The sequence below is a fragment of the Diadema antillarum genome, unplaced genomic scaffold (genome assembly GCF_040938485.1).
Source record: "Diadema antillarum isolate AM-2024a unplaced genomic scaffold, OU_Dant_1.0 scf00000114, whole genome shotgun sequence".
NCBI classification, from domain to species: Eukaryota; Metazoa; Echinodermata; class Echinoidea; order Diadematoida; family Diadematidae; genus Diadema; species Diadema antillarum.
In genome coordinates this window covers 1,739,012-1,760,212 of record NW_027271003.1, presented here as the reverse complement: position 1 = coordinate 1,760,212, position 21,201 = coordinate 1,739,012, and the positions used below count along the sequence as shown (strand labels likewise).

Sequence of the window (21,201 nt, the reverse complement as noted above, 5' to 3'; positions counted from 1 at the left end):
ATTAGGCACAAACTTTTATATTTATAACACTCTTCACTAGCTGAGCATAATCTTCTTGTGTACATGTACATTGTAATAGTGTGAGAAAGCATTAAACAGTTCAAACAAGGACAGTTCCATCTCAAATCGTTCACACGTTAGTAAGTCTGGCACTGTGTCATACAAGTTTACAATAGCATAGCATCAAAGTGAGCCCAGGAGTATTGATCTGTCCGTTCTATGTTTTGTACTTGTTGACCATCAAAAGTCCTCACGCTGTGAACACACACACACACACACTGACACATAATACGCTCACACGCACACACAAGCCACGCTGCACTGTAGCATGACCACTAGTACCGTTGAGGGAAACAACTGGGGCAGGGTCCCCCACACCACACACACCCATAGCAAGCTGAGAGGAAATCTCCTCCATTCTCTACACCAATCCACACTCAGAATGGCTATGGAAGAGATTAGCCAACAACAATGGCGCCTGCAGTTGGGTGCAAAAATAAGGTCTTATTGACCTGTTTGTTTGTAACGGCCTTTTTAATACACCTAGCTGAGTCAGATCTGGAGGATAAACACACAAAAGGTTACATGGTTCTCACAAAAGCTTGAATTTCCCCTAACCAATTCTCCCTCCCCCCCCCCCCTTTTCAGTGCTCATGGCGCTTCAAGCAAAGTAGTTCTCATGTACAAAACATGAAAACTGGGAAGAAAATACATGCAACAAACAAACTAATCATAACAAGCAGACACATACATTGGAATTACAAGTAAGAACACAATTTTCTGAACATTATGGATCGCAGTAACTAATGATCTCCTCAAATGTGAGAAGATGCTTTCAGTTTGGTATTGAATGTTTCTGTTGATGTCAGTTGAAGTAATTGAATAGATACAATTGTAACTGATTCCAAAGTTTTCCAAAGATCTATCAAACACCATGATTGTGCACTAAGGTTGTTGTTGCTACAGTACTTGTAGTCATGTACCGGTAAAACATATTGCTGCATGGAATCATAGACACTTTAATATCACACCAAACTTGCTGGTTGGTGGAAAAGGATTTCTACTGTTTGATTCATTTAATAATTTCAGTAGAAGTACACCATAAAAGTAGATCTACACTTTGTTCTTTACAGTACACAAAATGTTCGTCTTGATTTGGTTCAAGTATTTGGGAGACATTTAAAATTCAAATGATCAACTTAATTGCTTTAAACCTGAAAATGTATTACATGGTTTACCCAATGGGTAGACCTACAGCTTGTAGAGTGTACATTGTACAGTCAATCTATTACACATTATGTAAACAAGAAAATGAATAGATGTTGCTTTAGAACTGCCTATTTTTTAATGTACAGTGTACAACGTATACTGTAAATGGTAATAAACAGGCGTCCGGTGTAGAATCAACGCTACTATAAAATCGTGAGTCAGAGTGCTGAGTGTACAAGTGTGTACATTGCTTTGCACACTTCAGCTCCAGGCATGCATACGTACATACTGTAGATTCCCACCAAATGATAGGCTCACTGACTGCACACCTTTGCCCACCTCCCATGACCTCATTGTGTGGGACACAATGGAACTCCCACATAGTGGGTACAATAAACAACGCTTACGAGCCTACAGTATGCAGAATGCTATGTGAACTGTAAGAAAAAAAAAAAGACACTGTACACACACTCGTTCACACAGTAGACGTGACTTCATACCAACTAAAATGCCACTTTGACATCAGTATGTTCCATGCTAAAAACTTTCATACATGTACATCACGGTTTAGGCATCACACTATCACACATTGTAATTATGTGGTGATCCTCGAACAATATTGCGATGTCCAGAGATGCATACTCCTCTAAAGTATACAATTGTAGTTGTTCATACATAAAAGCATTCAAGGCTGACTACGGTACAACTGTACTATCACATCAAAGAACTCACAAGAGCAACCTTAAAATACACTGTACCATTTTGTGTAAACTTATCACATCTGCTCATTTCATACACAAGTGGAGCATAAAAACTACAATGTACAATGTACAATGTAGATCTTTGGTAGAATGAAGAGTGATCACACAGTCCTGGTGACATCATTGAAATATGACATTACAAATAAATATGATTCACATATTTTTCTGAGGAGGGGCATCTATTTTTTTGCAGAGTAAATCACCACCTGAACATGTTGTACTTGTACTTTGAAACATGTACAGTCAATGACACATATTTACATTTTTAAAAAGTGTGACAGGAACTTATCTGGGTATACATGAATATTTTACATATTTGTGAGATGAGTCTAATCTTCGCAAAAATGTATGTTCTGAAATATATTGTAAGTACAAGATTAGACACAAAATTTACATACATGTACATGTACATATTTGTATAACATGAACAAGTGGTCCTGTAAGAGTAGATATTTTTGCGTGAGTAATTTTCGCATTTGGCCTGGTGAGAAGAATTTAGCGTGTTTTTTATATTTCCGTAGAATCAGGACATACAATGTAAACTATTGGAACATCACAGCATGATATTTGCATGCTTTTATTTTTGCACTACATTATATGTAGCTTCTGGTTGCAGGAAAATTTTCCTGTTTGTATCACAAATATTTTCACTTTTACAGTATTTGTAAAATTATAATGTAGCTGGCTAGTGTCAATGGCCATTCATTATCATACAGTGCATCAAGAGGGTGAATTTACAATATTTTAAAAAAAAAAACTCTTTCTCTGTGATATCGGTTCTAAATATGGAAAATGTGTACATGTAACAAACAATGTAGGCCTATACACACACGAGTGCACAGTCAGAGTAAATGACATTGCCATACCACTAGGTTGAGGTGTGTGTCTTCAATCAGTGTCAAGTCAAGGGGTGAAACCTGGCTCGTTGCTGGTATAGCCATCATCTGAATTGAGTGACAATCTCAATATCAATGTCTGTAATACAGCACCCTCTTTGGCAAAGCATTTTCTATTTTAGCCTACTGTATTTGATATCTGAAGAAGTACACTACTGACAGTATGGTGGTTCATAAAATGTATCATTAATGTGAGGGGGTACTAGGAAATGAAGGAGAAGACAACATCTTGATTAGCACAAGATGCAAGTTCCAAAACTTATACTCTGGCAAGGTAAATTTTAGCAAACATGATGTACAGTTGAACAATGCACCATGCGAAGAAAATGTAGGCTGGTACGGTGGTAGCCCTGGGTATTCACATGATTAAAAGAAAAACAACAACAACAACAACAACAAACCAACCAAACAAACAAACAACGGTTCACAATCATTAAAAAATACTACACGATCTACAGTAGGCCAGCCTGTATACATGTATGTACATGGTCCTTGTACAGCTGTGTTGTTGCTGTGTACTATTGCAATACAAATGTACCATTTCAGCATGAATCATTCCGTTTTTTCAATGTGATTTTTTTATATGCAAAATGAACAATGTCTAATACATTTGTACGATGTGCACGTGTACAAATACTATCGATACAGATTATCAAACCTGAAAGAGGAAGCTATTAATAAACAATGCCCTACAACACCAATGATTCTTACCAGGTAGTCACATTTCAAACTACAGTGTAGTGTATGGCAGGGGAATTCAGGAATCCCGTGTACAATAAATGTACAATAATACACAATTTTATATACAATATATGGTCATCTGTACAAAAATATGAAATTGACAATTGGGCTACTCAATTTGACATGATGGTGAAAAGGATGGTACTAATCAGAGTTGAATTGTACTGAATTGTATCTGAAGCATCATGCTCTCGGAGTAGGACTGCCTCTATTGACAAATTGAGTATTGAGATCCCCTCCACACCCTACCAGCTGACCCAAAGACAGCTGGGAGATGTTCTTTATCAGACACCTCCCTGACAGGGCAGAGGCTACAGAAACTGATGACAGTGCTGATTGGATGGGACTGTCATCACAATATTTCTGGCCATGTTCGCTGACTCTCTACAGGACACATGCACTACAAATGTACAGGTTAGAATGCAATGTTCACAGTAGGCTTTGGGGACTGGTACAGGTCAAGTTGTAAATGCCCTCCCGTGGCTTTCACGACATATCAGATCTTACTGTAGTATACGACCTGATTCATGACAAGGAAGGACTGTTCTCCAATACACAAACATAGGTTCTGGGCTGCTCTCACTTGTTTAAATGAACAAGAAAACAAAACACATCCTCTTTTTTCTTTTTTTTTTAGGCATATGCTGTATAGGCAGTGTACAGGTACTCTCAGGAGTATGCATCAGCAATACATTGTACACACTAGTGTGTATTAACAAAACAAAGCACAGTCCTTTGAGACACCAATGTACAATGTAGGCCTACAAATCAATGTGTACAGCATACAGTGTAACACTGGAACGTACAAAATGTGAATTGTATTTTGTACTTACACAAGTACAGTAATGCACTCAATAATACCGTACTACAGTATCTCATGAGATAATTTCAGGAACTATATGTTCACATTTACCCACAGAACACAATACATTTATGTCACAAACTACATGTAATAAATATCACAACACACACTGGTAGGGAATCAGCAACCACTCATACAACTGTATAAAAAGTAGATAGCCTCTATTGACAGTCATTATTTTCAGCAACGGTCACGGCAGTTATAGAGTTGGCAGTCTTGAGAACTTTAAGTAGCACATATTTTGGGATGACGAGTGCTTGTCACCTCAATGAATCTGCAATTACTGCCATCAAACAGTCTGCACATCATTAGCACTGGCAGCTGCAATAATACTTGCCTTGCTCGGAGAACCTGCCAAGTCTGGTGCGGATTTCGAGATGTTCGTGGGAGGGAACGAATATCGGAGGGTCTTCTTCTTCTGCCCGCGACGCAAAATGGACTGAATGCCCATATTGGGCTCCACTAGTTCAGTTTAACAGTGAAAATAGATTTAAAAAGAATGCTAACAAAATTTTACGATCAAGCTACAATTCGCAAATATGATACAGTACAATCAGGATCTCGCTACATTCTGTTCTGCCCTATTACTAGCAATGCACTACAAGAGTGACAAGTGCTTCAGCAGGAAGACACACAGCTATGTAATCTGAGCTTCTGTATTGCGGAAATTCTGTTATTAAACCAAACACATCTTGACTAAAACCTTTTCAACTCCTTCCCCCTGCTGCAGTCATTGTTATTAGCCTCAAGAAGATTTGTAGCACAACAATGTGGAAGAGACTTTGGGGGAGCTGAACACACCCTGAACTCCCTCTACAGATGTTTCTGGTACAGTCTCACCCATGTCACTTGCTTCCTCATACCAGTCTTTTGTTTGCATCCATAAAAATGTATCTCCTTTTTTCTATCAACAGCATCCTATCACTCCTCTTCCTCCTTCCCAGACACCCACCAGTATATTCCAGCTTCTTGTTCATTAAAAAAAAAAAAAAAAATAGTACATTTTATGCACTACCAGATTTAAAATTCACAACAGGAACAGATAACTGCACATACAGCCAAGGAGGAACTACAGTAAGATTCGTAACAGCTAAATATTGGAGGGACGGGTGTGTGGGGAAAAAAAAGGGGGAAAAATGTAGGCATATGACATGGAGCATCTGGCTGGAAATTCCATTTGATTGTCTTAATATAAAACATTTCAGGCTTCTGTGTCTGAATGTCAGGATTAATGAACTTGGTCTTTCTAGGGAAATACAACTTTGTACAGTGATTGCACGTGATGTAACAACAAAGATTTTAAAACTTATCTCATTTGCTGGTACATTTCCTGTAGATGTACAATGTGTTTAAACAAACAAAAAAACTTTTCAATTATCAAATCACAACACTGGCCAATCAGAAGTTTGAATATTAAATGTGATGCCAAGAAATCGAAAAGCAGTTTCATATTGTCAGAATCTGGGTCACGTGTTAGTAGAAGCTGCAAACAGGACATGGGTGACTCTGAGTACTCATAATGTACACTGTATGATAAAAGTGGGTTTAGCTCAACTACAAAACTTTAAATTCATAGCAACACTTTCAAACTGGATAAAATTTCATGAGATGTCACCCTTATTTTTGTATCTTGTGGACTGACAATATTCACACAAACTACACTTACATGTACTGCCTACAATGTATATTTCATAAAATTGCAGTACATGCAGAACAATTTGTTGTCACGACATGAGACTGGTCTATTCTACTGTCCAAAGCCACTATTCCACCACTGTATCTCTCAGCTGGCATTGAAAATAGGGTTTGATCCCTAAATCTCATTTCTACCAATAGGCATTCCAGGGGGAGTACGTACCTAATCCTGTGTGGTATTTTTCAGCCCACATTCCAATGCCATTCCTTGACAATTGCAGCCATTGTCTAACGTCACAATACAGGTCTTCCACAGACATTTACCCACACTGTCATCTGTTCTTTTTTGCCCAGAAAGATCAAAGTTTTATCTAGAACATCATAGCTCAATAATTAATCCCTTCTTCTCCTCAATCAAAGGTTTTGTTCTTCACCAAGCTTGTAATTTTTAAGCCTAAGGCAAATGTAAAATGTGCTAGACATTTTTCACTGTACAGGGTACTGTCACTGACTTATTAAAGCCACTTCTCATACTGTATTATATACAGCAATAGGCTATTAGGCCCTAATACTCCAACATTTATGCAAACTGCCGCTTTATTGCAATATTTTTTTATATGGTAGGATGTTTGTGACATAACTGTCCTACACATGTACACTTACAAACTGTACCTGTACAATTGTAGTATCAATTGTGACAACTCAAACATTTTTAAATCACTGCTCCCGATGGTACACAATACCTTTAAAGTCATACAGTTGCAGTTGGAAAAAAAAATCAATTTGGCTCAAACTTCCTATGGTAGTACCCCTGTACTTGGGTCATATTGAATGTCCGGTTTTTGGTTTGTTTTTCTTGTTTGTTTTGATTGCTGCTGGTTTTTTTTTTTTGGTGTTTTTTGTGTTTTGTGCTTTGTGTTTTGTTTTTGTTTTTGTTTTTGTTTTTGTTTTTGTTTTTTTTTGGGGGGGGAGGGCTTTATGCAAGTTCTACGTTGCAACAATACAATGTTGTATGAACAATTGTAGTTTATGAATGCTCATCTACACGTGAAATTGGTTAGAGTCTCCATGCTACTGTACCTTGTAAAGTATGCAATTTATACTTTGCAATCACTGTAAAATATAACAGAAATGGGGGGAAAGTACATGTAGAGATAAAACTGTAGCAAGATTATATTAGCAATGATTAAATGCCCACCTGGGCAGCAGTACTGAAAAAAGAAATTAAACTTTGAAGTGTTGACATAATTACACAAACACATTATACTGTACTTTATGTGACTCACAGGCAATGATGATTGCATATTTGTCCACACATACTTACAGGCTCACCCACCATGCAGGAAATCAATCAAATGAATTGCTTCCCCATGCCCCTAATACAGTTGTCTGTTCACTGGGTTTGGACACAGCAACCAGAACCTGAACGGACAGTGACAGCTTTATAAATTCAGAACTCTCATGGTACAATCAAATCAAAGCATTTTCCATACTTTGGTGTCAAAAGTATGGGTATCATTATTTACAACAAACTACAAAATAAAATTTGTTTAAATACATGTAGGCCCCCTTTTTTTTTCTTCTTTTTTTTTGCGGATATCTCACATTTTCTAGAATTTTAATAAGAGGGCTTCTACAGTACCTTACATGCAAGCTAGTGCAGATTTCTCATGGCTGCAAAAAGGTTTTTATTCAATAAAACTCACAAGAAATACTTTATTCTTGCAAGTGTTTCTTTACGTTTGTCTAAAACAAGACTGGTAATTCCCATAATTTCAAAAATGCATATAGTACAATGCATCCAAGTCCAATATCTACAATTTATGCTAGAATCTTTTTGCTATTTACATACTTTTTGTCATCAAGTTTGCATGAGTATCCTCAGAAATTCATTACATTGGATTGATTTGTGATGATGACAGAACTTTCCTAATTTGTACTTTTGGGTAGAAAGGTAACTTACCATGTACGTGATCTACTGTACTCAGCGTGGATCTACTGCATGGACATGACTCCTACATTTCTTTAATCAGGTAGAACCATAGAAGTTTGTAGTCACTTTGCGCATGAGCAGAAACAAGGTCATTCGGACCAACAGGCATAATGGTTTTTAAATTCACTGGGATATCAAAGCATCTGTAATGTAATGATTATTCATGAGATACTTATAAATGCTGCTTGCCAGTACATCCACGTGACAGCAAAAGTGGTATTTGGCAATATCAACAGAAAGAGATTGTCAATACATTCAATGCAAAATAATGAAATGGATGCTTTCCCAAGTGTAAATTGACGGATCGTTCTGCTCATCTGGTCTACGCAGAACAGGATTGTGAATCCCATATTGTTATGTAAAGCTTATGCATTATGTCGCTCTAAAACGAGTTATCTGTAAGTGCCCCTAACCGACTGAGAAAAGAGAAAGTTCATTCGTACCAATGCGCCCATGAGCTTTAAGAACTCCGAACTAGCTTATAGGAATCCTCTCTTCACTTCCACTTTTGTTTTATTTCTCTTTGTTTTTCTTTGTTTATTTTCGCACAATGATTTGAAGAAGGATCCATGCAAGAGAAACTACTGTACATGTAGGTACAGGTGTTACACCATACAGTGTACAGTACAATACAGGTTGTCAGGGAATACAATATTCTGGATACATGTACATTAAATATACGGATTTGTACGTAAAGAAGAGCTGTTTTCTGAGTTGGCAAGATGATGAATTACTGTTATTGAACAATGTGGGCTCATTTCTCTCAATCAGGTTACTATAATGTACAAATGTATGTGAGGGACTATTTTGAGTTGAAATGGATACATTGTACTGTACATGCTGTAGGCATATTCTGCAATAAACTGAATGTACATAATGCAGTCTACATTCTTTAATGAAAAAAGCAACAAATTCTGAAAGCACTAAAAGTACAATGGAGAATACATGTATATTAAAAGAGTGGCAGAATACAAGGGGAAGAGAATGAAGACCTGCATTCAGAAAGCTAGAACTTTGTGGTACATGTAAGAATGTTACAATACATGGCAATTTTGTCAAATTTTACAAGTGACTGTAAAGATTGTATATTGCATGTGTAAGTCAGTACATCTGTATGTTACACACTTGAAGTACCGTACCCTTTAACTCTGTACTCTTCAAGATTTTTACTTTTTGTGATTTTTCTAAAAGTACAAATAGATTGTATCTTTCACCTCTTTTGAACATTTCTATTGTTGTTATTGTTGTCATAATTAGATACTTACATTTGTACACTGTATATCTGTACCCTGTGCAAAATCTTTAGGAGCACAACTGCTCATAATTTTTCCTCGCATACAGTACAACTGCATGTACTACAGTGTACAGTACAAACATGACAAGTGATGACTTCTGTCCACCAGTATTCACAGTAGAAACAACACATCACCCTATTAATAAAGGGATGGTAGAGTTTTGGTTGAGATGGGGATTCAGGTTCCCCGCTTTCATGTGAGATAATGTCAAATGGGAAACCTCTTTACGAAACCTCTATATTAAATATGATAGCGCATACAATTCTACGGAATTCACAGTTTATTTGATGAAAATCGGTTTTGAAATGGCTGAAATACCAAAAACAAAGTGGTCTTGATAAAATGTTGGACCTACGTACCTTTTATGATAACTGCTTCATTTTACTGTGTTTTTGGATATCTCAGCCATTTCAAAACTGATTTTCATCATATAAAATTACAATTCCTTTTAAAATTAATTATATGTTCTTTAATATTCCATTTCAAGAGGTAGCCTATTTGAATTTGGTTTCAGAATCTTAATCCCCCATCTCAACCAAAACTATGCCATCCCTTTTAAAGTATGAGGACTAAGTGTACTCATAAAAGAAATACAGCTGTATCCGAAGCAAAGTAGATAGCAACTGCTGATTTGCTACAATGTACATGTAACAGCCAAACTGCATTGCGAAAAGTATACTGTACTGATTAGTTGAATCACTGTATGTTTTGTACAATTGAAGGAGTATTTAAGCCTACATATTTCCCTGCCATGTTTTAAATACTTGGACAAATAAAGAAAAAAAAATGAAATGAAATGTACAATGTACATAAGATCCATCTCTCCTTTTTAGAAATAAGAGGACAACACACTAATGTCTAACCATAGGTTGTACAATGAAAATTATTTGGGAAGGGGCTGGAATAGTCACTTGTACATTGTATGCTATACTCACTATAGTATTTAGAATACTATAGTCTGTAGTCCTTAGTTAGTATACAGACGGTAGATGGAGGATGCAGTGGTATGGTGAAACCCAAAGGTCAACTCAAAGACAGCACATGTAAATGTGAAAACATCTTTTATTGCACTGAACCAATTTAGGAGTCTTTTAATTACTATCATTTTTTTTTTACTTTTACGGCTCTCCTCTGTAGACAGGAGGGGATTACGCGGAGCCAGACATACACATGTATGTGTTAATGGTATTGTAGTCTCCGCGGAACATATCCCTGACAACAACAGACCAATCTTCCGGTCAGTAATTTCACAGCCACGTAGCCCGACCAGACGCTGTTACTACGCTGTGCGAATACTACGTACATTGTACCTATGTACAGTGACTGGGCTGTGTATAGTTACAGCCACAGGCACCAGCACACAGGTGGTGAAAGCTGTAACTTGTAAACCAAATGGTTTATAGTATGGTACACGTCATGTGATTCAGCTAGTTTGGCTTCAATCATCACATTGTCGAGGCCAGTAAGTAAATAGACTCTAACCGTTACTACTCTACTCACTAACTCAGTTTGCTTGGTAAATTTAAGTCTTCTCACTTCAACTTGTTCGACATGTTTGAGTGGACTTCCGAGTATTTTGCAATCTCAGTTCGGGAAACCCACTCACAAGGGGGGCCCCTCCTTATAAGTAACCCGTCCCCCCGACACTCACGCCAGTAATCGCTCGCATTTCAGCATTCGCATGGGTCGTTTGACATCGCATTTAAATCCATGATTTTAGATATGATGCCTCAAACCGATTTTGCTCAAATTTCGTGAGTAACTAGGAAACTTGTCAAGCTTTATGGACATAATCAAGCGAATTGCCGCAGTCCTTTCATTTTCGCGTTGCATTGCAAAAAAGCGTGGAGACTCCTTATAAGGGGTGCCCCGGGGGTTACTTATAAGGGGGACGGGGTTACTTATAAGGGGGACGGGTTACTTATAAGGAGGGGCCCCCCTTGTGAGTGGGTTTCCCGAACTGATCTGATTTGGGTGAGTGTAATGTACACACGTGTAGCTCTAAAATAACTGAAAAGTTCCTCATATTGACCAATCCTTGAAAACTCAGTTCGATACTGACTGAGCACCCAAACCTGCTGGAAGCTGCCTTACCCCTATGTAATACTATTAAATTTACTATTTATTAACGTTAGGGGTAAGGCAGGTAAAAATCTCACAACATACAATCACACACTGCATCACATCAGCTGCACACATCCAATTTTTGAACTTCACTGGACAAAAACACATAAATTTTACACACCAGTTGTTGTGAGTGTGTTTTTCTTTATATCCTAGTGTAGGACGCCAAATACAACAGCAAACCAGATCCCAAACAAGCTGATGCTAGCAAGTAGCATGAAAGATCAAGAAGGAGATGACATTTACGGACCAAGACACGCATCAATCACACCAATCACACGTACCATATCAGGGTCTGAAATTTCAAACAGGTCCATTCGGGTGGCATTCCAATCCTGAATGGCCCGCTGCAACCGCATTCTCTCCTCTTCCCTACTTCTGGGATCCATTTTTCCACAATTTGGCGTCACTCGACGTGTTCCGAAATTCCTGTTAATATCCTCGAATCAGCTGTTGTGGTCTGTTAATCCAATAAAACGAGAATTCATCGCTGGCTTCTCGCCGCAACAACTTGACGGAGATCACAATTGGTTTTCAAGATGTTTTCCAATTTCCGTGCGTGGTTTATTCTGTGCGTACAATGATGCAGTATACAGTGTGGGTGCGTGCTAGCTACCCGACGATACAATCAATGTACGTGAGGGGTGGTACGGCCACGACGGCCGTGCGTTGGTAGAGGTATGGGAGCAGGGGCTGCTAGCAATGCACTTCTTACGTAGATGACGCCAGTGTAGACGGGCGAGACAAACATCGCAAGGTAAACTCGAGTTTGAGGCAAACGAACGGTTGATGAAGGTGCGATCACTTTACGCCGATGGACGAGGTTATGGGGCCGGGTTGTATCGTTTCTAGTACGCATGCGCACGTCAATTATTTGAATGGAATGTGTCTCTCCTCTTTAGCTCACAAGACGGCGCTATCTACTGGTATATCGCCACTACGTCACAGATTCTAGTTAGGCTGCTATTTCCAACCTGTTACCAGTACAGTATGTGGTGGCTATGCAAGTACATTCAGGTGGTAATGGATTCCCCAAACTATATGACGCATAAGTGAGCAATGTGTACCAGCGTGGCTTGGCCATGGAACGTCACAATTCTGGTTACTAACTGTTTTTACAAAGCAAAGAAGATATGCCGCGATACTATTTTTCCGGTTGTGATGGAATGTTGAAGTATACTGAAAAAAAAATATATATTGCTCATTACTACATAGATAACGGCTTCTAAATCAACCCGGAAACGCCCCACCCAATAATGATGACCTGGCCTACAACACTCCCACCTACTCTTTTACATCACAAAAAAAAAGGGGGGGGGGGGGAAACAACAACAACAACAACACATAAGTGATCACTTACTTTGGGAACGATCTAAATATTATTGTTCTTGCATGTATCAAATGTCATTCGAGTCCGTTTCCTTTCCCATCGTAAAAGAGAATACATTTTCTGTAGCAAAGACTTCATTTGAATGTAGGCCTACGAGCGGCGTCTTCTGTAAATGTCTACCAGTAGGCCCTATATAGCAAGTTAAGAATGCGCGACAGTGGGGGGGGGGGGGGGGATACGATTTCAATGTCTAAATGCCCCAGTGAATTTCATATTGTTGTTTTTTTTGAGAGGTGGTTGTTTTGGTTAGCAATGTAGATATAGGCCATGTGTTCAGTCATTTTAACTTTACATTAATTTTGTGATCATGACACGTAAATTGATATTATTAAATAATATGTCTCATGCGTCTTTCCTGCGTCTAAAATGATGACAAATTATGGCACATAAAATTACATAAATTACCATGGAATGTAAAATAACGCATATATTTATGAACGTGCTGAAAAGACAAAATATCACGACTTTGCAGATAACGCGTCGTGTAATACGCGGCGGATCCTACGTATATAAGAGCCTATGAATGCATAGAGATTCCTGCTAGTGCGTGTTTTTACCTGGGGAACATGCGAAACCATCACAATTTGCAACTTTTCACTCATGATAAAACTAGCCTTCAGATGCATCAATTACCTTGCACGCTTGTTCATACCAGTCGTTTTATTCATAGAAAAACCGACGAAGTCTGTCATAATCACGGTAAACGTGAGATGTAAGACTCATTTAATGTACCATTATGAACAGTGGCGTACCGTGGGTCAAGACATTGGGGGGGGGGCACCTCATGGCAGCAACATCAGAATTGCATAACGGTACAATTAAATGCGAGCGAGCGGAGCGAGCGAGCTTGAAAATTTTGACATTTTACAGTCTCCAAACTGCCGTTTGCATAGCTATATATAATAGTATAAATAAATATATATATATATATATATATATATATATATATATATATATATTATATTTGCTTTGGAAATTCAGGGGGTTGCACCGGGCTCAACTGCTGGCAGTTGCTGGCAGTAACATCAGGAGAATGGCATAACGATTAAATGCGAGCGAGCGAAGCGAGCGAGCTTGAAAATTTTGACATTTTACAGTCCAAAAACTGCCGTTTGTAGCTATATTTTTTCGCTTTGGAAATTCAGGGGGGGGGGGGGCGCACCGGGCGCAACTGCTGGCAATTACTGACAGTAACATCAGGAGAATGGCATATAACGGTTAAATGCGAGCGAGCGAGCTTGAACATTTTGACATTTTATAGTCCCAAAACTGCCGTTTGTAGCTATATTTTTTCGCTTTGGAAATTCAGGGGGGGCGCACCGGGCGCAACTGCTGGCAATTACTGACAGCAACATCAGGAGAATTGCATAACGATTAAATGCGAGCGAGCTTAAACATTTTGACATTTTTCAGTCCCAAAACTGCCGTTTGTAGCTATATTTTTTCGCTTTGGAAATTCGGGGGGGGGGGGGGGGCGCACCGGGCGCAACTGCTGGCAATTACTGGCAGTAACATCAGGAGAATGGCGTATAACGGTTAACTGCGAGCGAGCGAAGCGAGCGAGCTTGAACATTTTGACATTTTATAGTCCCCAAACTGCTGTTTGTAGCTATATTTTTTCGCTTTGGAAATTAAGGGGAGGGGGCGCATCAGGCGCAACTGCTGGCAATTACTGACAGCAACATCAGGAGAATTGCATAACGATTAAATGCGAGCGAGCGAAGCGAGCGAGCGCAACTGCTGGCAATTGCTGGCAGTAACATCAGGAGAATGGCACAACGATTAAATGCGAGCGAGCGAAGCGAGCGAACTAGAAAATTTTGACATTTTACAGTCCCAAAACTGCCGTTTGTAGCTATATTTTTTCGCTTTGGAAATTCAGGGGGGGGGGGGGGCGCACCGGGCGCAACTGCTGGCAATTACTGGCAGTAACATCAGGAGAATGGCATATAACGGTTAAATGCGAGCGAGCGAAGCGAGCGAGCTTGAAAATTTTGACATTTATACAGTCCAAAAACTGTCGTTTGTAGCTACGTGTATATTTTTTTTTCGCTTTGGAGGGAGGGGGCGCCCGGTGCGCCCCTGGATCCGCCACTGGTAGTCAAGGGTGTCGGTTTATGTTCATGATTGGGGGAGGTATGACCAGTGAAGGGGCGTCGAAGTGACCAAGCGGGAGAAGGATGTCCAAAATCTGCACTTTATATAGAGCATCCCCTAATTTGTTTGTGATTGTGAGTGTGTGTGTTTCATATAGATGGAAAAGTTAGGAAATAGCCAAGGTCAAGTCTTATTATTGGCAATGCAAGGCATTTTGATATAGACTAGTATGACATTGTAAAGCAACACTGCAATATCAATGATCAAGCTTTGATAGCAAATGTGTACAACCTATCAAACATCACATTGCGCAACATTGCAGCGACTCTTTTTGCCATTCCGATGTTCTGAGTACACTGCGCACATCCTGCTTGTATTCACAATGCCAACCAGGAATCACGCTGAATCATAATCTTTTTAATTTGTCGTCCCCGGGTTTTTTGAACAATGTTTCATTATATGATATATACCTCTTTAATTATATGGTTAAAAGAAATCTTAGAAAAATATATTTTTTCTTGATTATCCTTTCATGTCGATTTCAAAAGCAGTTTACTAACCCTTGAATTACCATTTTGGTAGGTTTTTTTTCATTTTTTTCTTTTTTTTAACCAGCGGATTGGGGGGGGGGGGGGGGGGCACGTGCCTCCCCCCCCCCATGCCCCCCCCCCGTAGTTACGCCACTGATTATGAATAAGTTTGTTAAGTGGCCACTCATTACGTGTATATAGTCCCTACCGTTATATATGTCGTACAGTATTCTATGAGATACTGCGGCACTTCCGACAATCAGTTTGGGCTGGTGGTTGTGCCTTTGCCCTGCAAGCATCATACTGGATCACATCTTCGAGTCACAGGATCGACTTTCACGCAATTTTTATCTTTAACCAGTCAGACATCCGACCGTGCAAATGATCGCCAATAAAGTTACCTTGTATGGTAGTTATGATAAGAATGCTGTCAGTTTTAACCTGAAATACGTTCACGTCAGATAGAAACTTGGCCGCGGAACGTTTTTCAATGTGTCTGTGTCTGTGTGTAGGGGGGGGGGGTCAAGGTCAAGCCCCTCGCTTAATAGACGGGAAGAATCTAACTAGGGCGGAATCTTTTGTTCTTTCGTTTTGTTTTTTTCGATTTTCCCTATTGTTGACGAGCCAAAAGTGTGTGTGTGTGTGGGGGGGGGGGCGGCTGCACCCCCCCCCCCCGGTTCCGCGGTCCCTGCAATAAACTGAAGAGCTCAACTGCAGCTGCAGGACTGATAGGCTTACCGTGTACTATGGTTCCTACACCGCCGACCACACCCACTTGGCTAGAATATTATACCGTAGAGGGCAGCATTTCATTTCATGCTAGAGACGACATACAACCATAGACGTGTATTATTATTGCTTAATATACTCTGCTAGGGGCATATGACACATTTTTTTCATTTTTTCCCTTTTTTTGTGTGATTCAGTCGCAAAATTCTGGTATTAAAAAAAATGATCTGCTTTCCGTTCCTTTATTTTCTTTCCTTCTTGCCCCCTTAAAAACAAACAAAAACAAAACAAAACAAAAACAAACAAACAAACAAACTAAGTAACAACCAATAATAGTAATCCAAAATGCACTCTTTTTAAAATCATTATTATTTGTAGGTCTACCCATGCTAAGATCTTTTCTGGTGACATAAACAATATTCTAGTCCCTGAGGAAAAAAAAAAACACTCTTCCTCTTGTTTCTATGGAGGGGGGGGGGGTGCAGATTTTGAATCCTGGCAGGACATGTCAAATAGCGGAGAAAGAAAGTAAACAATATTTTTTATTTTATTATTTTTTTTTTAGGAAGGGGAACGTGTTATGCAGAAGGACGTTTGACCCCGCCTCCCCGCTTTATGTATTTAACAAAGATGTAATCACATCTACTTTTCACTTTCATAATTTTCTTATGTACCTTTTCAAGTTTTGTTCTGTATCACAAATATCCCGTGTATACGCAATGTACATAAAGTTCTTTGTTCATTTTGATGGAGGTGAAAATAAAGTTGAAAGGGGAAAGTATGACGATGTTTCTTGTTCACTTTAGATTTATTTAATACCATCAATTCGGGATGATCCGTTTCATGAAACATTATGACAGTGAAGATAACTCGATTGTCACTTGTTCTATTTTTGATATTGACATGAACAGAAGAATTACCTCTTTTTATATTTACGTACACTTATTCGCGTGTGTTAGCCCCCATATGTATTCATTATGATAATATTTTACAAAATATGCATATATACATTTATGATATATATTATATGTATACATATATCATGTATGTATCCAGTAGTACCTCACTTGTAACATAACAAGGAATACTCTAGAAATTACGAATAAAAGCAACCTATGTTTTCTTATCATTCTTGTTTTTAAGCAGCTGTAATCACAAATATCTCAACTTAACAAGAATGGATTTAGCTCGCTTTTGCGATAAGACCCTCTCTCTCTCTATATATAGGCCCATATATAGAGTTATTATATATTAGCGTGTGTATGTGTGTGTGTGTGTGTGTGTGTGTGTGTGTGTGTATGGTTGTGTGTGTATCATTTTATATACAAAGACTTCTATAGTTCACTTACTCTTATCGCTTGCCTCGATAAACAGCGCAAAATTTCTGATACTCTTGCAGTGGTCCACATCCTGCACGCACGCATATATATAGTGTATCTCAGATTAAAATTTCAGGTATTATAATCTTCATTGATCAATTATGGATACATTGAAAATGATTTTCCATTGGCTTTAATCGGTATTTAGAATGCAATACAATAACGCACACTAATTGCAATAAAAACGTAGACAGTAGTGCAGATGATTGCTGTAAAATTTTTGTTTAGGAACAAAATGTGGATTGACGACATTAACAATAATACCAAATATTGACAACAAGGCATGGAAGAAATATTTTATTCTCATTAAAAAAAAATGATGCGTTGTGACAAAAACAAAATAAAAAACGAACGAGTATTATATGATGAATAATGTTTTCACTAAACATTCAAAAAATAATTAATTTCAAGTAAAACGTTTACAATTTAACGACCAGTGGAAATCAAGTGAGTGAGAAATAACGACACCGTTTGGTATGATGAGGACATAATATTGATAGGAGGACTTTTCGGACGAAAGCTGGACATAAGGTATCAAATTTAATATGATATTCAACATCATGAATTACACGTGTACTAATCTCAGGATACTAAGTCTTAGTGTTAGGAAGAATCAAGTGGGGAGTCAGGCGAATAGAGTTTATTATGTAATTTAGTGATGATACAACACACATGATTATGCTGAAATGAGGATAAAACTTATTATTTTAATTCATGAAATTCTTCCGTCGAGATGTTGTAGGGCAATTTGTCAATCAGCTGCAATGGAAAACATCTTGACGAAAGAATTTCATGAATTTGAATAATCAATTACGCAGTATATACCCGCTCCATGCTATAAGGATTCAAACCAACATTTGCTGTCGGGTCGAAGCTTAGTGGTTTCGTGGAGATGACGCCTGTCCGGAGATCAGGAGGTCGTAGGTTCGAATCCTGCTCAAATACGTACGCCCATGATTTTTTTATCATGGCTACTACTAAAACACTGATCAATTCATTGCTTATTTAGGCCTACGTCGATGTATGGCAATTTGTCAATCAGTTGCAATGAAAAACTTACTGTTTCATTAATAGAAGGACAAAGGGTAGAGGCAAGCTACCCAGGGTCGGAGTATGGTAATAACCAGGTTTAAAAACAGTTTAATGAATAACAGCTCATGAATTTATAATATACCAATAGTATCCTGATAATCAGTCATGTCTCGTATAAGAAAACTGATAATATGATGCTGGTCGATAAGTACAATGTACATTACAAGCACAATCGCGGTCATGCAGCAGTATATTGAATTGGGAACACTTAAACGAGCAGCGTATCCACAGCCAGACGGATTGTTTGGTGGAGGAGGTAACCGACAAAGGGCGCCAACATACAATTAGTTGGATAAAAATCAACTGTCTGCAAGCCGTGTGAATGCAAATGCCTGTTGACTGAATTTTACGTTAAACGAAGTGAAGTCATATTCAAGCAGTGCATGCATGCCTTGTAGTATAAGTCTGTATATCATATCTATGATCAATACGCTTATAACGGCATTAGTATCAAGACAACTAAAAATCCTCTTCTTATACAAATCTCGATTAACTCCTTGAGAGTTGGTTGTAAGTAAATGAAAATTTTCTGCACTATGATATCGTCTGTTGAGAATGAGAAGGGCATTAAGTTGCCCCAAACACTGTGGGTTTAGAGGCAACTTAACGCCCTTATCATTCTCAACCGACGATATACTCACGTGCAGCCCTGTTCATCAAACACTCTTAAAACATCCAAGTCAGAAATGACCCAGAACTGGGTCCGTTGGGGTCACACACCGTTCCGGGTCAGAAATGACAAGGAATGGGGTCAGATATGACCCATTCAGAGCCATGAATTGGGTCAGGGTGACCCCGAATGGGGTCTTCATGACCAAATTCCAAGTCATTTTTTTACCCGGAACGGTGTGTGACCCCAACGGACCCAGTTCCGGGTCAGTTCTGACTCGGATTTTTTTAAGAGTGAAACCTGAAAACAAATGTTGTCCTAAAAGCCATTCCTGAAACTTGAAAAAATAAGATTAATAAAGTAAATATGTTTGTTATCAAGTTTTAAGTAAGACGTTAATTTGTGAATAATATAGAACGGGATTATCATACCAAGGAGATTTTATACATGGAGTTCCAACTGGCTGTATTATTCAAACAGTTGTCAGATTTCTATTGATGTACAAAAGAATTCCACAGGTGCACTTGTGCTTTTGATGATCGATGTTCGATGCCGCCGTCTTGCTGAGCAATCTGAAGATTCATTTTGGACGTTATCATAATGTTGGCCATATTTTGCTTATTTATTTATTCAATGAAGTGTATTTTTCTCTTAATGATAAAGCATGTAAAACGAAAGTCAATTCCGTCCAGAAATTTGCGCAAAAGTGTAAATCAGAGCTGTATCATGTGAAAATGTTTAAAACTGTACCATCTTGGAAAGCTGGTTTTATCACTTTTCAGCTTAATTTCCACAAATGAAACTAATATGGAATAATCTTCAAGTATATTCTTTATAGATAGATATATCAGATTAGTGCCCGGGTATGCCCAGTCGGGTAATTTTCATCTTTATTTCAGCATTTTTTTTTTTTGCTCAATTTCTATTCGCGCATCCTCGTGTCTGTACCACCTACCTTTTATAAGAAGGGATAGCGAAAAGTAATTACCATCACAAAGACATATCTCCCTTTGAAAGTAGATGAGACGTGAGTCAATCGTCTTCGTGTCTGGGCGGCAGATCCTGTTTGGCACATGCTTCAAATATTTCTTAGTGGCGGCATCAAACATGGGATCAAGAGGAATAACAATGTTGTTACTCCATCTCTATGAACCTCCTTGATTATACACACAGTTAGCAAAGGCCAATTTTCCCGCTCATTCATGCATGCACGAATAACAAAGAACATATACACTCTTACTCTTGATTTGCGTACACTGTTTGAAATACTATGCCTATATATATATATATATATATATATATATATATATATATATATATATATATATATAGGGAATAATACAGTGTATAACAGTGAGTTAACACACTGCACTGTACTACTTCTACAGCATGGCTGTGTCTCAATACAGAAATTGCCCAAGTTTTGCTTAGAGTTGTTTTGTTATGATATGAATATTCGTTTCAGTCAGATTCAAATCAGTTTCAGACCTGCATATTCAATGCTGAAATTGCAACGAATTAATATTTCCTTGGAAAGCTACAATTCCTATACAAGCTTGACAGCTTTTCGCGGGTATCCCTTCTTGTTTCTCTGTCATTTCTCTTTTGCATCTTAATATCAGCATAATGATTGTCAATATATAAATGCAATCAATTTTTACTGTATACGAGACATATTTGTGCATATTTTGTGTTACAACAACGTATTGTCCATTTCTTAAAAATATCAAAATAAACTGAAAATGAGACTGAAACTGAAACTGAAACTGAAACTTAAAATGAAACTGAATACTGTACGGCTGCTATAGGATCTGCAAGCCGATGGGAAACAAAAACTAGGATTTTACCATAAAGTCGC

General features: G+C 38.3%; 1 protein-coding gene across 1 annotated transcript in view; it reads right to left on the bottom strand.

The window, feature by feature from the left end:
- The window catches only part of LOC139719780 (uncharacterized), a 65,171-nt gene extending 53,091 nt beyond the window's left edge, over positions 1–12,080 (bottom strand). The window contains exon 1 of the mRNA XM_071631164.1: positions 11,801–12,080. Within this exon, the coding sequence (XP_071487265.1) occupies positions 11,801–11,905 (105 nt within the window). The 5' untranslated portion in view covers positions 11,906–12,080. The remainder of the gene's footprint in view (positions 1–11,800) is intronic.
- Positions 12,081–21,201: the final 9,121 nt, after the last annotated feature.